This window comes from Pieris brassicae, chromosome Z, assembly GCF_905147105.1.
Source record: "Pieris brassicae chromosome Z, ilPieBrab1.1, whole genome shotgun sequence".
In the NCBI taxonomy this organism is placed as follows: domain Eukaryota; kingdom Metazoa; phylum Arthropoda; class Insecta; order Lepidoptera; family Pieridae; genus Pieris; species Pieris brassicae.
The window spans coordinates 11,414,120-11,431,549 of NC_059680.1; the positions used below are offsets into that span (position 1 = coordinate 11,414,120).

Below are 17,430 nucleotides of genomic sequence, written 5' to 3' on the forward strand. Positions count from 1 at the left end.
GTTATTTAGAGCATTGCGTAAACGTACATTGATTTATGAAATGCGTTCTGATACCCACAATTGGCGCTTCCCGGTGTAATGAGCTCAAGATGTGATCTCTGCTTAATGTACTGATGGCCGGAAATGATAGATTACAGGCACTCACGAACTAAGAAATTTGTTTATGTTACGGAATGTTTAACGTAAACACTGCAAGGGATTCGGTATTCTTTCGGTTTAAAGAAATGAAAACAAATTTCAATAGAAATTTGTTTGAGCCGAGGTTCGTGTTAGTAATAATTAAAACATGCATATGATGATGATATGCATGAAAATGTTCAGTTAAATTCTAAAGATTCATCCCTTACTCGCATGGAAAATTACTAGATTGCCCCTGAAGACAAATACGCAAAAGGAACAAAAATATTGTTACCAATAACATACACAATTTAAAGCTTGTATCAAAACTTATAAGAGGACGTTAATTAAGTCCAACTTAATATAATAACGCCCTTATAAAAGCTGAATCGCTCTCATTACACTAACTAAAACTAACTAAAAGTTTCGTCTCGCTTTGTTAAGCTGTGTACAGTGTGTGTGTGTGTTAAGCATACAGATCCTTAGTGATAGCGGAATAAAGAATAATTTCGCCCATACACATACACACAGACAACTATAGTATTGTTCTTCCCAAGCCATAACGAAGAGCATTGTCTTTAATTAACGTTAATGAGGCTATGGGCTTCGTATATTAACTCTATGAATCAGGACTGTTTAAGCGTAGATTCGCTATATCTATTGTTCAGGAATGTGCCACGCCCACGCTACCACTTTGACGATTCTACGCCCCTACGTTGGTTTACTGTAGTCTAGATATGATATGACATGGATATTATTAGGTATATTTTTAAACGTTTAAGTTACATTCACCAAACATTAACAATAATAGAGAAAACTATTCGATTACGTACTCTATACGAAAACAGTAGTTGCTTGCTAGCCTTTGGAAATAATTTGTTTTACTTAGGTTTGTTCGATGGTTTCGTCATTCCATTGAATGCCTGCGGATGCGGTGCTCAATAGATCACCATACATAATTACGTTATTAAACGCAAATAAATTTTGATTAGGTATTTCATAGCTAGTCGATAGTTTTATAAGGATTAGTTATAGTAGACACATCGCAGAGAAACTAAGTAATAATTCTGAAGTAAATTGCATGGAATGCGAAGATCTTAAATGTATGTAAATATTTTATTCACTTGTTATTGTATTCTCGTTTTGTGAGCCCCGGCTTTGAAAATACGGTTTAAGGCATTCCGTAAAATGATCTGAACTATTCAATGACCTCACCAAGGAAATCAACGTGTAAACCGGTACTAGACAAATCGATACTGGGTTTCGAGTACAGGATATATATTTATAACTATGTCGATACATACCGAGACACTTTCAATAATGTATGTGTATCGTCAGCATTTTATAAAGATGAGTAATATTTTGTTCATAATTGGACTTCCGTTTATGGGTATAGTTCAAGCTAAACCCTAATTCGTATAGAATTTAATAACAAATTATATGAATTAAATTGTGAACAATTTCTTAATTACGACCTAATGAAGAAATAGCTAGCCGACTCGCCCTGTGAGAGACGCTTAAATTTATGTCTTCATAAAACCTTCGAACATCTATTTTCGCATCGTCTCTGACTAAGAAAATCCTTTGGGAACTTCAGATTGCCTTGAAGAAGCCAATACTGCGCAGTACTTTAACTGAGTAATTAATTGTTTTACGTAACTCAACACAGGATTATCAAATAAAAAATACCAACAGAAGATCTGATGCTATGAAATTTATATTTCGATAACCCTACCAGAACGTGACAAGTAAATTAGCTTAACACTGTAAACATTAATTAGTATGCCCTTTACAATACTTATGGCTATTGGCTTATTGATTCCACGTTTAAATTATTCAGTCAGAAGAACAAAAGAATCATTGAGTCAATCGTTTGCATTATGATCCTTATTTATCCACTTTGAGGGAAGCTATTGTGAATATTATATGAGCCTTAATACTTAAATCCCAACTACAGCTTAGTCATAGAAACCTCGAGGGTTGAGCGTCGCAAAATACGCGGTTTTAAGCGCGTATTTTGATAAATGATAACTGTGGTGTATTATATTTAACAGTGCATTTGCTTTCAAATTAATAAAATATCATAACCGTTTGATCCATATACAAGGGAAAAAAAGACGTGGCCGTCCAACCAGGCACCGAAGTATCATCGCCGAAGCTAAAGGAGGTGGCATAACCTGGACCATAATTTTAAGAGGCTTGAAGCATAATCTGTATTGCTTTGCAATGATTAAGTGTCTCGAATAAACTAAAACGCTGAGATCAGACAAGATCGTAAATGGCAAAATGATTAAAAAACATTTTAAATCTGCATCATGGCTACAAAATGCACATCGTTTAAGTATTCAATTAAATATTATATTCAAACCGTCCTGTTTAAAATATAGGTTAACTTTTTACTCATGATATCCTTTAAATAGAAAAATAAAGCTTTAATACCCATTAACTGAAATTACATTAACTTTCAAATGCTTAAGTTTTCCTCCTGTTTATAGACCCAAAATTACTTATTTGACTACTATACATTGACAGTTAGAGATTAGATAAGTTTTTTCCAAACTCTTTCCGAACGATGCATGGACGCGCTTCCATATATGTCTATATGTTTTAACTAATAAACAACGATTTCGTACATTATTACAGTGCAATATCCCTGAAAAAGAATATTCCCAAATTGTTATAAATGTCTGCGAAGACATGACAGGCTAGCAGAGCGTTAACCACGTTTTTCATTTCCGTTTTCGATGAATTGAATGTTGAAAAATTCGAATAAAACCTTTTGCAGTTTTAGGTTAACGCCTATACGTAGATATTGTTAATTTAATATTTTTTACACGCCTTTTCAGCGAAGAGGTAGGACGAGACCACGGATCTTTACTTGCTACAGTCCTGATATTACTTTCGCCGTGCTCGGTTATGGATGCTTTTAAGTTGTCTTTTTTCTAGTAGTGGATTTGGTTGTACGACAAGGTAGACCCAAACCGATTTCACCATAGTTGCCTTGTATATCTCACTTGGTAACCGCTACTCATTCATCCGGTCTACATGGCCACCACATAAGCATTCCCTTTCGCATCCTTGTCATTACGTCCGCTTTCAACACACACTGCTTAATTTAATAATATATAAAAAGTCGGGTAGCAACGTGATTCATATTAAACAAAACGTGATTGTTAAAGTATTGCAGATTTTGAGCAATCTGTGATCAATAATCGTCACGTTTCGGAAATTTAGATTAAGCTAACGCTCATTTGGTCACGGTTCAGTGATTGATTCCAAAACAAATAATTCTGTACCAGGGCAAGAAATGTTATGTACTGACTAAATTACTTCGACTGTTGTTCATAATCTATCATTTCGCTCGGAATTAGACGCAGCTTCGATTATACGCACGTGTGATTAAAAAAAGCAACTGCATACAATATTATCTTTTCACTCTTGAGTCAGTCTTTCATTTTTATTATTCATTGGTCGAACTCCTAAAACTCTGTTTTTTGCATAAGTGTTGCTACAAAAAAAGATCTCCACCGGAAAAAGGACAAATTTGCCAAAATTTAGGGCATTACAATAAAGGCCGGCAACGCACTCACGAGCCCTCTTGCATTCAGTGTCCATGGGCGGCGGTATCACTTAACATCAGATCTCCTGCCCGTTTGCCCCCTGTTTTATATAAAAAAATGCTATGTATTTTTTATGTTTTACCGACAAATGGTACTTAATATTTAGTTAATCAAGTGACCTAATACAAAAATTACGAATATTTCAATCACGAACAATATATCGAATTAACTTTAATTGCTTTGTTTTATTCATTCGCTGGAATCACTGCCTATTAACTCCAGGTTTAGTAAACCTTAAAAAATGTTATCTTTAGTACTGTTTTTGATGAAAGGGACGTAATTATCACTCGCCGTAAATCCAACTTTAATGTGGAAGAACGCCCTCAATAAAATCCATACATTCACTAACAAATAAAATGACTAGGATGTGCACTCGTACTGAAATTGAAAAATGTGCCCAACCAAAAAGGTTTGTAATCTCCTATATGTCAAAAAATTATAGCTGTCAGAATTTTACGGAATTAAAAATCTGAGTATACCTAAACCCATAAATAATGAAAGATAATTGTATAGAGTCCCAGTACGATATTCATATAGAACTAATTTTAATACATTTAAATAATCCCATAACAATAAAAACTATAATAAATCTACGTTGTCATGCATACCTAACTTTTGCATTCGTGAAGTTAATGTTTCTATGAATAGAAATAGTTTCAATTGAACTAAATACTTAAATTGCTTTACGGAAAGCGTCACTTTTAATGAAAGCCCTTAACAGAGGATTTGAATTAAGAGGGATATCTTGAAATACCATTTGTCTTACACAATTAAAATAAGTTTTTATTTTCAATTTAAAAGTAACCAATCTAAGGTCGCGTATCGCGTGTCTGTAATTGGACGAGGCTAGCTGACCAATCACAATCATACGAAACACGCCGTTGTATCATATATTCACAAACATATTTAATCCTTATTAGTCAGAGGTGTAATAGTAGTACGAGTACTTTACACATATACATATATACCATAGCCTACAAATTACTTAATTATAGACCTTTACTACATATAGAATTTTAGAGCCAAAAAATTCGGGAAGAATATTTTACTCAATCGATTTTTTTAAGCTCACGTGACCATGCTTCAGCTCTACGAGCTTCATAAAGTATCCAAATCAAGTCAAATATTTGTAATATCTTAGTTACCACAGATATCAAATATAAGTTTAATACTTAAAAAATACTTTGTGATGGTGATGTACTGATATCGTTCCCATGCACTAATGCACCGCTTAATGATTATAAAAGACCCCTAAGGCCCATATGATAAATACAAAAACCTACATTACACAGCCGATACAGCGTGTACTTTAAATGCATTCATAAAAAAATTCCGAACGTTCCTTTATTTAGCGCATATTAAGCATATGTAACTTAAAACTAATTGCGCAAAAATCTCAACAGCAAGCAATGTTAACAGATTGCAACTTTCCAAGTCACGGGCTTCAGCTTTAAATGTTTAATTAAGTCGAGCACTCAGAACTAAGTTTAGTTCGATTGTTTAATAAAGAGTTCCAGCTTTGACTGAAATCAACCAACTCTGTATCATCTTTACTAAAAAGGATTTAATTATTTGGTTTTTGATTGAAATTCAGAAATTTTAACTGTGTTTTTTTTTCTTTATAATCGTAGTAATATCTGTGCTGACGGTCTATTTTCTATGGTTTATACCGACTTGTAAATAAGATCGAATAGTTTTATTTGTTATATTTCGGATATCAAGATTCAAGAAGAGTTATCATTTTCTATTTTTTGAAGTGAAACTTCATTAGGCACATAAGGGGAATTTTTTTACGGATGAAACTCAATAATAATATTAGCGTCACGAAGATGAGCAGAGTTGTTGTGAAGAAAAGGGAGAGAGCGATTGAGACCGATTGAGACAGAGTGAGAAAGGGTAAACGTAGTATGAAGCAATGGAGCGAGAGTAGAACGACAATGGATGCGATTTTTACAAGATATTTAGATAATGATGAAGCACAAACTTATATTGCGTATTTTACTTATCATAATGCTTTGGTCACAACAATATCAATAGAAATCGCGTCGAATAATGTAAATATCGAAGAAAAAAATGTGTATTAATTTTCGACACTTTTAATATTTTAATGACCATTAAATTAATTAAATTCCTAACATATCTTTTTCCTCCTCTAAGTCTCGGAAATCTAAAGTTTTAGATTTGTATAAAAAAGAACAAGACTTAAAAATAAGTTTGACAAAGTTTCACTTCTGACATGTCTACTTTGTACGCACGCACTTTTTAAAGAAGTGCAATTGGTCATTAATGTTGCGAGAAGTCTAGCAAGCACGTTACCGACCTTTAATGATTTTTTTTATGGACTCCAAGTGTAGTGGGTTCGGAAACACTTCTTGGGCGGCTGATTGCACAAACTGGTAATGGCAAAGAGCGCCTTTAAAACACCAGTGGAACAACAGACATCAAAGTTTACATATCACAAAATTTTATACATGAGCTTTTTTTTAGAAAATGTAGAGCCTATACCACAAAAAGCGAGCCCTAGTAATCGTTAACTTTCACGGAACAACTAGGTGAGCTCCCATCAATGTAGATCGCAACAAACTTACATTGACCGGTTCTGGGTTTCCGAAGCAACGCGTTTTTTGCTTGGGAAAGCCATGAAAGAAATGTGGCATATCTCGGCCGCGTGACTTTTTAGCTCACTGGCCAACTTGGTTTTCTCAACATGCAACATTGGCGCGTTGCTCATTCATAATCATAAGTTAAATGCTATTTATAGATTCACAATGCGGAACGATTTTTCGATTTTGTAGGTTGTTAATTGGTATTATTAATTTCAGAACCATTTCCCATACAATTATTAAGATTATAAATTGTTTCATAGTGAATCGTCAAATTTGGGTAGGAAGTATAATGTCTTTATAATGTTCTATAATTTATATTATTGTATACTTATATAATATATAAAAATAATGTCTAAAAATGAACACTTGTTTTCTCTTGCGTGAAAGGAAATCACCCAAATGCCTCTTTAGGTGGTTAATTTTGCGTAAGTACTCAATGAGTTAACTAATAGGCCGTATAAAGCTGCAGGACGCATGTCAACAGTACCACGTAATTTTAAATTTACAAAAACATAAATGATAATTGAATTTGAGGCAATGGTCGCTCAGTAACCCTGTCGAAGTGTTGCTATTATTTATTCTAGTCTCGATGGTAATGTCACAATTTGATTATCATAGTAGAAATATATAAAAGGCGATCGACACTATAATAAAGACGCGATGCAGTCCTAAAATGTGTTACGCATTGAATATTAATCAAATTGACAGTGTAACAGAGTAACATAATAGTTTCTCTTTAGTAAGCAACACCACTATGTGGAACCTTATAGCCTTATAGCTGCGCACTGAAGTATTTCCGAACCAATTTGTCTTAGAGTCCTCGAAGAAAAGAGCGTGCCAATTATTAAAAGACCAGCAACGCACTTGCGAGCCTTGTCAATGTGTTGCTTTACAATATGTAGTGTTAATTGTTGAATGTGGACAGTGTGAAGGCGGGGCTGGCAGACCTGTTCGTATTTCTCTGGATCAGAATCTAAATGATCTTGCGAAAACAAAAAAACAACCGACGAGCGTGTGTAGTCAATAGTATATACAAGAGTACAAGCGAGAGAGGTATATAACGACCGTAGTAACAGGTCTGTCTTCTCTTTTAAGAAACAGTTTTAAATAACAAAAATTATTGATCGATAATAAGTGGAATTTTAATTGAATATTCATTGTATATACCTAGTCTGAATAGTGAAGGTTCTGGTTTGGGTGGAGCCCCACATACCTACTCCTAGTTGGTCAAATCCACCTCGTCTATAAAGTGTAAATGATTTTTTCGTAAGTCTGTATTATATAAGCAAGATATATACCCAGGAACATAATAGTAATCCGCTTCCAAGAAAATCGAGATACATTTGAAATGAATAAATATCATAAGAATGTTTTTTCATGCGCATACAGCGATTTTTCGTAGCGGTTGAGTAAGCGCTTCCGTCGCGAGGGCCGAATGCGCCAGTCGCATTCCATAACCAAATACGTAGTTCCTCTCGAAACAAAGCATCGATCGGAATAATTAATCAATTGTGTACATCTGCCCCTATATGTATCGCCGAACCATTCTTTATATTTTTATTATTGTATTATCAAAGGCCAAGTGGTCAAGGATTTTTGGATACCTCGTAGATATTAATAATTGTTATACAGGTAATTTCGATGTATTTAATAGTGAGATGTACGTAGCTAAAGGTGGTGAACAGCTTAATTTTTATTATACATAATAAAATAAAAATAACACTAGCCTCCATACTAGAATACCCAGTGTCGTGGGCAGCTAGTTTTCCATTTGACATTAACGGTACTTGATAATAATTTCTACATAATTCATTTAAGTGGTTGAACGTGTAATTTCATATTTAATTAATACAGTTTAATGTACGTCATATTATGTAACTAAAAAGTATATATCGAAATAAATAATAAATTACAAATTTAAAATGCAACAGGAACGATTATCATTTATATATAAAAACGTGTAACGTGTAAAAATGTCTAACTCGAAATCACGAAGGTGTGATCTTTGCCATCTTTCGACCCCTAATTAATTATGGACTGGCTTTGCGTGACTTTCTACGGCCAGCCCATATCCCAATTCCCTCTTCAGTGACTAACACGCGATTGGTTTGTCAGTTAATTAGGTGGACACTAGTTGAGTTCCAAAATAATGATAAGGTTTGAATTGTGCCTATACTGATGGCTGTCATGACTATATTTTCCAAGTGCGTAATAAAATGAGTCACTAAAATATTTCCAATTAATTTATAGTAAATCTTCTGAATTGAATCGCTCGGTGACTTCAACGGGAGTAAATTAGATTGATTTCAGTTTATATATCAGCAGAGATTTTGATTTAGTCTCATTTACAAGAGTATTTTATAAACTATTGATTAGATTGAGTAAGCCCTGAGGATCTTCAGATCCTGGCACTACATTTTGGATGACGGGGTTTTCATGGATTAGGAGACTGCTTTAAAGACAAAATAATTTTTACTACAAAATATGGGCTTTATGTTTATTACTTTGGTTTCTGACGCATTCTACTTTCGAGAACTTGTTGATTTGAAGCTAAAGCTAAATAATAGTAAATATAATATTGATTGTAGTAAAGATTAATAATTGTTGTTATTTTTAAAATCCTATTACAGGTGGCTCCAGAAAGTTCTACATATCGCTAGTTATTGTGCAATGTTACTCTGATTTCTTGATTGCTAGTACATGTCAACGAAAGTGTGCCGGAGGTGTGAACTTAGTCGACGCAGGCGCACCTCGAACTCTTCCGAGAAATCGACCACAAAGTATCGACGTTTGTAATGAGAATAAGAAAGAATTGGCACATCACAAATATTCTACATTCATATTTTTACTTAGTTATTGCAGTTACCTTACTTATACCACTTAAGTTAGGCTAGATCGTGATGTTAAATTATGATAATTTGTAATATAAATATATATACACAGTATTTAACAAAGATCTTTTTGATGGTTTTAAAAATGAATAAGAGGCTATATATATACTATCATCATCATTAAATCACCCAAAACCAGGATACCTGGAGTTCCTTGGAGGAGGTCCTCACCTGTGGAAGGAATCTTGCAAAATAACTGGGAAACAGATAAAAAAAGAGGAAAAATAATTAGTATAATTTACTTTTCTTAAACGAAATATATATGTGATAAATAGTATTAAGTTTACTTTGTTGTTTGTAAGAAATAAATAGACTTTTTATTTTATTTATTGTATACATTACTATCAATATATAGTAGGTTTATAAATATCACAGTTATAATATCAGGAAAAGATAAAGGAATCTGTGCAATAAACTTTAGAATTTATATAAAATTACTAATCCAATAAAATATTATGCTTTTTATTACTGTCTTTGTATTTCACTTTTTTGATCATGTGCCTTTAATTTCCTCCTATTATAGCAGTAGCATACATTACTATTGTGGACTTCGTCTGATTCTTTAAAGAATTTGACGTGGTAAATAAAAATAAACAGCAACACTTAACAATGAATCCTTGAGACAGTTAAATGAGTGACGCGTAACAAAGGACGCATTGATGGCCATGCAATGTACTCGAATGCCTACATGATGATTCTATACTAATTAATATATGCAGTATAATTTTATCAACCATTGGTTTATATCGTTAATAACCAGTAGGACAAGGGACTTAATTTCACGGTGGTCAAGTATATAAGGCGGTACGATAATTTTAGTTTAACACGATGTAGATTTTGCATACAATTTGTTAAGGAATTCTATTGAGAGTTTCATTTTCCCGTTCATTCCTGAATAGGCACGGAGCGCGAAGTTTATTATACAAAATTATATTTGTACTATTATTACAATAGTGATTTTTTAAATGTATAAGTATGCATCTGATTCGTTTGCCAGTGGAATAAATTTAAAGCACTTCAATTTACTTATAAAGACTTTAATGCTCAGATGACTATAATTTATTTTAAATTAATAGTCTTAAATAAATAGTCGTTAATAAACACGCAGTTACTTGGACTTAAGTTGAGATTCAGAGTCGTGACTTAGCGCTAAATATAACCCCCGGTTTGACAAAAAAACTTATCGTAAAGAACCCGAAGAAAGCTTACGTCACATTTCCATAATTTGTTAAGTCAATTTTAATTAGACGCTAACACGATAACATTTTCATTTGTTCACAAAATGTAAATGAGGTAATGTGGCATATGGGAATCGTTAAAATAATTAATGTAATATATGACAATGTCACACTAATGCTACTTTTAGATTGTATTTCCAGTAACTACTAAAGCTTTTGAAGCGCTTTTAGCGGGTATAGAACTAGACTAGGCAAACGATATTTTTGCACACGTTTTTAAAGCCCAATATTCATTCAAGCGTTAACTTTTGAAATCTGGGAGTAATTTTCAAGGTTTGAATTCTCTTTTAGCAAGGCTCTTAAATACTAAAACATCAACATAACACGTGTTGAATCGTGTAAGAACGCTTTTAAAAATAATCACACAATCTACATATATTTTATCGAAAGTGCGAGAGCATTTGACATCGGTACAAGGTTGGGCCAACGACCGATGGTCCCCTCCCAACAAGTACCGTCAGCGTTGTACGATAATCCATAGCTCTGATACTGTAAGGGAAATAACTTTAGGCTTTCCCCCTTATTCATAAAAGTGTGTATCTCTTTTCTTTTCTTGTTAGAGAAATAGAGACGAAAAACTTCAGATTTTGAGATAGTAACTAATATAGAAATGAATAGTTGTGAGGAATTTGGAACTTCGTATTCATAATACACAAACTTCTAAGAGATTTGTGTTTTTAATGTCGGCACAAAAAATACTACGTAATTTTTTGAAATGCAGAAATTACTCTATAAATAAAAGAATATCAAATCAAGTATTAAACGAAATCCTATCATTGGTTAGAATAGATATATTTACACCTCCTGTTGAATGTTTAATTTTAGGTGAGATAATGAGTAAAGAGTCAGCGAACATGAGAATTTAACCACGAAATTCGGCAAGCTTTTGGTTGCCAGTGTTGGGGAAGATTTCGCGTGGATTTTTATCAGAAAACTTTGCACAACACTAGCCAACTGACGTACACTACAAAATATCAGTTGAAATATCTCTGATAAAAATGCATATTTAACTGTTTCAGTTAAGTGATTCTACAATAAGCTCCCTTAATATGAAGTAACCCTCATACAGAAATACTTCATTCCGTTCCCAACCAATCGCGTTTGAGTTTATTTTTAGAATACAAGGGCCAACCACATTAGTGGGTTATTAAACTCTATCGCTATTAAGTAAACAGTATATGAAACTATTTGAAAAATATTTATTTACAAAAGTCAGCTAATAAATTATTATTTACGTATTTTAAGAGACGTTTTCAGTCATATGAATAGGCAAGGTAAAAGCTTGGGCTAAATAAGCCACATTCTATAAAATCCGTTGTTCCTTTCAGCCACGCATTACCTGGTTTGGGTTCCCAAACTAGTTTTAATCTTGCCTTCCCTTCACGTAAAGCCTCCGACCGTACCTGTTAACGGTCATAAAAACCCTCGAGAAACCTCAGGTAATTTGAGTGTATTGTAGCCTTGCTTTCATAACGGTTGTACTTTGGTACTTATCGTTAACAAATTGGTTCCCGTGTTTTCTATTTTTATTTATTTTCAGATGTAGTCCATTATATTATAAAAGTCTTATATTTTCATCGATCAATTATTTGCTATATGAAATGCATTATAAAATTGCTGATTTTATATGTGTTTTATCTGTGTTGTATTTATGAATAAAAGTTCGATAAAATTCGAGTTTTTTTTTAAATTTATTCCTTGAACTCTAAAGAAGGTTTTGATGGAGAGAAAAATACAAAAATTATGTTCCACATGATGGTAGATAACTACTAAAAAGGTAGACTAAGTTAAGAAATCATATTAAAGCGAAACGTAGATCGCGGGGGCAGTTCGTAACGAATTGGTATAAGTGAAAATAATTTTGACTAGTAAATTACTAGTGGCTACTGCGTTTCGTTCCGTTCTATTATCTTGATTATCTTATACGGCTTGTACAAGATTTATCGAGTTCGCCGTATTGTGGACACGTCAGTGAATGCTCATGTGCATTAAATGTTAGAGTGAAGTTTAAATTATTTCCAATATAAGTGAGTTTCTGATTATTCGATAACATTTTTACGTGTATTGCCAAAGTTGGAATATATATAGAGAATACATACAAAAATATTGAATTATTATATACGTAATACCTAATTCGGCTGTGCTGTGTGATAGTTTCAAATTGAAGATACTATTATTATTTCAAATAAATAATTACACTACTTTGGTTTATTATTTATACAATTGAAGAAACTTGGCATGTTTCTAGGTGTAAATATAAAGATAATTTTACGTAAATATTAGTTTTGATGGACATAAATTCAGAGTCGTTTATATTTATGTGTTATGCTTATACTACAATAGTTTAATGTTTGTTAAATGCATTATGTTGTTTAAGCAAATTTTAGATACTAATATGTAACTTAAGCTGGTGGTACAAATAAACATTGGTCAGCATATACGATTATCGTTTACTTTTGGATAAGGAAACTCAATGTAATCAAAACAGTCACTGTGGTCAGGTGTATTGTAAAATATCGTCCTACCATCAAAGCACCCACAAAAACGCATTTCTCCCGACAACCCGTTCGGCCCAAATCTCAACAAATTTCTCATTTTTATTGTGTGCTGTCGATGCTCTTTTTTGTCACTAGTTTTTATGTCACGGAGTTTGATAACAAAATGTATATTTGTACGGAATACAAAGAAAAACAGCCTTCGTTTAAATACAAAACTAGAATATTTTGAAAACCATTAAACAACGTGTAACACAATTTCCGCTGTGACCATGTGGCATTTTTTATTTAAGGGCGAACGGTTAGTGGCAATGTGTATTCAAAATCATTTGGAAATCTTATATATGCGTAGGAGGCCGTAGGAGAAGATAAATATTAATTTATTTAGTGTATGTATGGCCAAATTGTTACTAAAAATATTACACAATAAGGAGATTTTTTATAAAATTATCTGAAATCTTTGCTATTTTTTTTAAAGCACTATACTCGTAACGAATAGAACTCACTCCGGCGTCGAAAAAACTATTAAGCTACGAGAATAAGCGGGAATGGCTTGTTAGGCGCTAAATCGTTCTGTGGAGGCACTCCAAAAATGCCCATGTTAATTCTAAATATATTTAAATTTAACATCGACAAATTCTAAAACCATAAGAACTTCAACTTGAAAGTACAGTGAGGTCTATGGGTGATCGTTTAAATGTAATGAATAGCAGTTTGGGTGTTTAATAACATCTGTTAACGTAAAGAAATGTTTTACGATTGATTTTACGACGCACATTCCGATTTTAAGTCCCGTATAGAACCAACTCTAACATAGCTTTGATTTTAAATATTATTCCTTATCTGTATGCATTTAGGGAACTCGAGTCTGGAACGAATGGTGACACATATTTCTTTTTCAGAAACAGTAATTAATAATTTATAATTCACATTTTAGTCAATAATTATCACTAACCAAAATGTGAATTTACTAAAATGTGACGGGTATAGCAATGAGCGGAAATTATCTTCGAAAAATATCCCTAAGAAAAATGTGATGGTACGAGGGGTGGTGTTCCATATTCAACTCATAAAACATTTCTTGTAACTTTCACTGCATGAACTCACTCATCTCTTTCATCAATGGTCGGCAAACCGCGGCCCGCATGTGGTGCTTCGACTCATCGGCTGTGATTGTTCCAAAAAAAAATTGTGTAAGCAGTATATGTTTTTAATACTACGTAGGTTCAGTGATGCCAGCTCGTACATAATCAACAGAACTATCGTCAAATAACGTTTAAAAACTCCTAACGGTTTTGTTGTACACTCACTTGGAGAGGTACATATTACATTAAGTAGTATAAAATAGCTGTTATTTTGATCTCAGAGTATTATAGGTTTTTGACATTTCACATCCAACGCCTGAGTTTAAATTTGTATGATTTATTTTTACTTGTAGTAAGTTAGTAGACGAAGCGCCATCTGCTTGTATATGTACAAAAGGATACTACTGTAAGTTTACATTGATGTAGTTACATTAAAATGTTGTAGGTGCAAAATAAAAAAAACGTCTTGATTGAAAACAGCGTAGGTTTAACGAAGCAATTAAATTATTTATTTGGATCTTTTGGAAAACAATTGTTCTGATAAAAAAATCTGTAAACAACAGTTTTTTTAATATGTAGCAATTATTATTGATAATTTATCTCGTGTAGACATCAAATAAATAATTCCGAGTCTCGAATGAAGTACCTACAATTATTTCTAGTTCAGAGTAATCTACGGCTAAGATACAGACGTGCTGGAATTTTATATTTAATAGGCGATATAATAAAACAAGTTGAGACGCAGTAATGACCGTTCGTATAGACTACAGATTTTTTAATATGTTTCCATCTTTGAGAAGTAGGTTTTACGTATTACGATATTATAGACGATTAAATTTAAAAAATACAAAATAGCAACCCAGCCGAATCTTTTTAGATGAAAAGTTAGATCAGTCAATCAATCTCCTTCTTTATGGAAATGTATCCGTTCGACCGTGCTTTCTTATGCTTTGCAAATTATTAAGCAGAGATATAATGAAATCTTTATTTTATCTACAAATAAGTTGCTAGCTTTAATTCGTTTTAATTACCGTGAACCCCGAGTAAGACATAATGGCTGATGTAGCAATGTTTTTTTTTAGAAAGTTAAGTAGTATTGTTCTTACCATCCGGAAACATAATATCCCGAAAATGTACTTTTTTCTAGTCTGAATAAAAAATGTGTTTTCGTTGAGGTCCATTCGATCTCAAATATATTATGATATATTAAAGAGAAGCTTAAACTTGAGTCGCAAATATTTTGGTCACCCTTAAAAGCATTAATTGTATAATTTTTCTCTGTCAGCTCACCCTCCAACATCTGGCAGACACGCCTCGAACTTTTTGTAAAGAATAACGGGAGCCGAGAAGGGAACAACTTTTGGTCTATTTAACAGAAATGATGACTTCCATAAGTAATATAAATAGTAATATAGATTTCGATTCCGACCCTAATAGTAAAAAAATAAAATATTGAATCTAAAGGGGCAGGCATTGTAATAGACATCCAATAAATCTTATTTTATACCACAAAGAAGTGTACATGAAAGTGGAGATAAAAAAGGTAGCCACTAAGATTTCTACAGCTAGAGAGTTACTAAATTTCTATGCACTGTTGTCTCACTGATTAAGACATGTACCTAGTGATTAATATTGTATGTTATGCATAGTAGCATTCCTTCATATGCATTGTATTAATATCCGTTGTATATCTAGAATAATAATGAGTAGAAAATTAGCTCACTGCAATACTAATGTGATTTCAGACAAAGAGCACACAGTAGACTAGTATTAACACTACTGTCAGTGAATAATCCACATTCACCATTTAATACTGTCCTAATATATTCTAAATTTATTCCTGAATTTTAAGAATGTAGAAAAATGTATGAATTTTAACTAACAAAAAAATTATCTGAACCCCGATAAAATGTGTTGGCAATGTTTGGGAAAGATGGTGTATGAGTTTTTAAATTTAACAATTCCATACAATAACAACATTTTACATCATAGCCCCTCTATATAAAACCTTGATCCAGCCATAAGTAATAAAAAAAATAATATTGAAATTTTAAGAAGCCTTCAAATGGATGAATTTGTTCCTACATGTATCTAAATTTTCTTTTCTAAGACCGATCATTATCAAAGATTTTCAACATTCCTACAAAAAGTTCGCATGGCGCAGTTCGCTTTAGCAATTCCTAGTAAATAGAAGAAAAAATCACCACTCAAATGTCACGTTTTAAAATTATAAGTCATAAAAAATTTCATTGCATCCCAAATAATTTGGTCCCGAACTAAAAGAGAAACAATGCACCCGACTTCATGAGACGCCCCACAAAGAAATTTAAATTTCAAACATGGAATGTTCGATTGATCGCAAGCAGTCTTTATGATGAACTACATATTAACTTACCTCATATTTGATACCGGCCAAACGAAGCCAAGTTTCAACTTTCAAGCAGTACGGGGATGTAGAGAGTAACAAAGGCGTCCTGGCAAATTGGTAGAGATAGACCATATCTTGCTGGAAGTTAGCCTTATGCACATTCGGTTTTGGTGCTGCTGGCTCAGCTTTCTTCTCTTCGGCCACTTTTTCGTCAACTTTTTCTTCGGTAGCGTTTTCTTCTTTTGTCTGGGTATTGTCCGCGGGCGCGTCCTCTTTCATTTCTTTCTCTTTGGTGGTGTTGTCGGGAGCGTTATTGACAACTTCTGTAGCCATTTTTCTGGTTTAAGCACAAGTGTTTAATACACAACAAAGTGGGTTCGTCTTTTGTTTTATAGTTAATTGACCGTGTTACAAGCGCACGCTTGGCGTAAGTTAAATGGCGATAGCAACCGTCGTGCTGCGCTAAACACAGTCAACTGAATGTCAGTCGATAGTCGGTTTCGGTCTGATGTTTAGTAATCTGTGCAAGTATGCAACGGAATTGTATTCGAGCAACGCTTTGTCATATGTTGCCGTTGAGACGAATTTTGCCAATACAAGGGTAATTTCTTACCACAATATATTCTTAGCTACAAAAGTTTAAAAATAAAAAATGTTTTAAAGATTCAGTTCACAGAAGATATCATAATATAGTAAATTTATTTAACCAAATGTTGAAATAACACATATTAAATTTTTATTGAGTTTGTCAATTTCCTTTAGCTAAATCTAAACCACGTAGGATTAGCCAAGGATGACTAAAATATAATAGGTACACCAATGCAATTAAGTAGGCATTTATATTCTAATATAAATAAATGAGAAATATTTAACTTAAATGAACGAATTTATTGCATCAAAATTAAGTGGCTCGTCTATAAATAAAATAACAAAGGAAAGTGGAGATTTACGTTAATTTTTTTAATTTCAGTAAACACATTAAATCTCCTGGAAATATCTGGATATCTAAA

The 17,430-nt window shown here is 32.9% G+C and overlaps 1 protein-coding gene across 1 annotated transcript in view; it reads right to left on the reverse strand.

Moving 5' to 3' along the window:
• Nucleotides 1-16,915, reverse strand: part of LOC123718428 (failed axon connections) — a 34,235-nt gene extending 17,320 nt beyond the window's left edge. Inside the window, exon 1 of the mRNA XM_045674903.1 lies at nt 16,448-16,915. Coding sequence (XP_045530859.1) covers nt 16,448-16,753 — 306 coding nt within the window. The 5' untranslated portion in view covers nt 16,754-16,915. The remainder of the gene's footprint in view (nt 1-16,447) is intronic.
• Between the last annotated feature and the right edge of the window lie 515 nt (nt 16,916-17,430).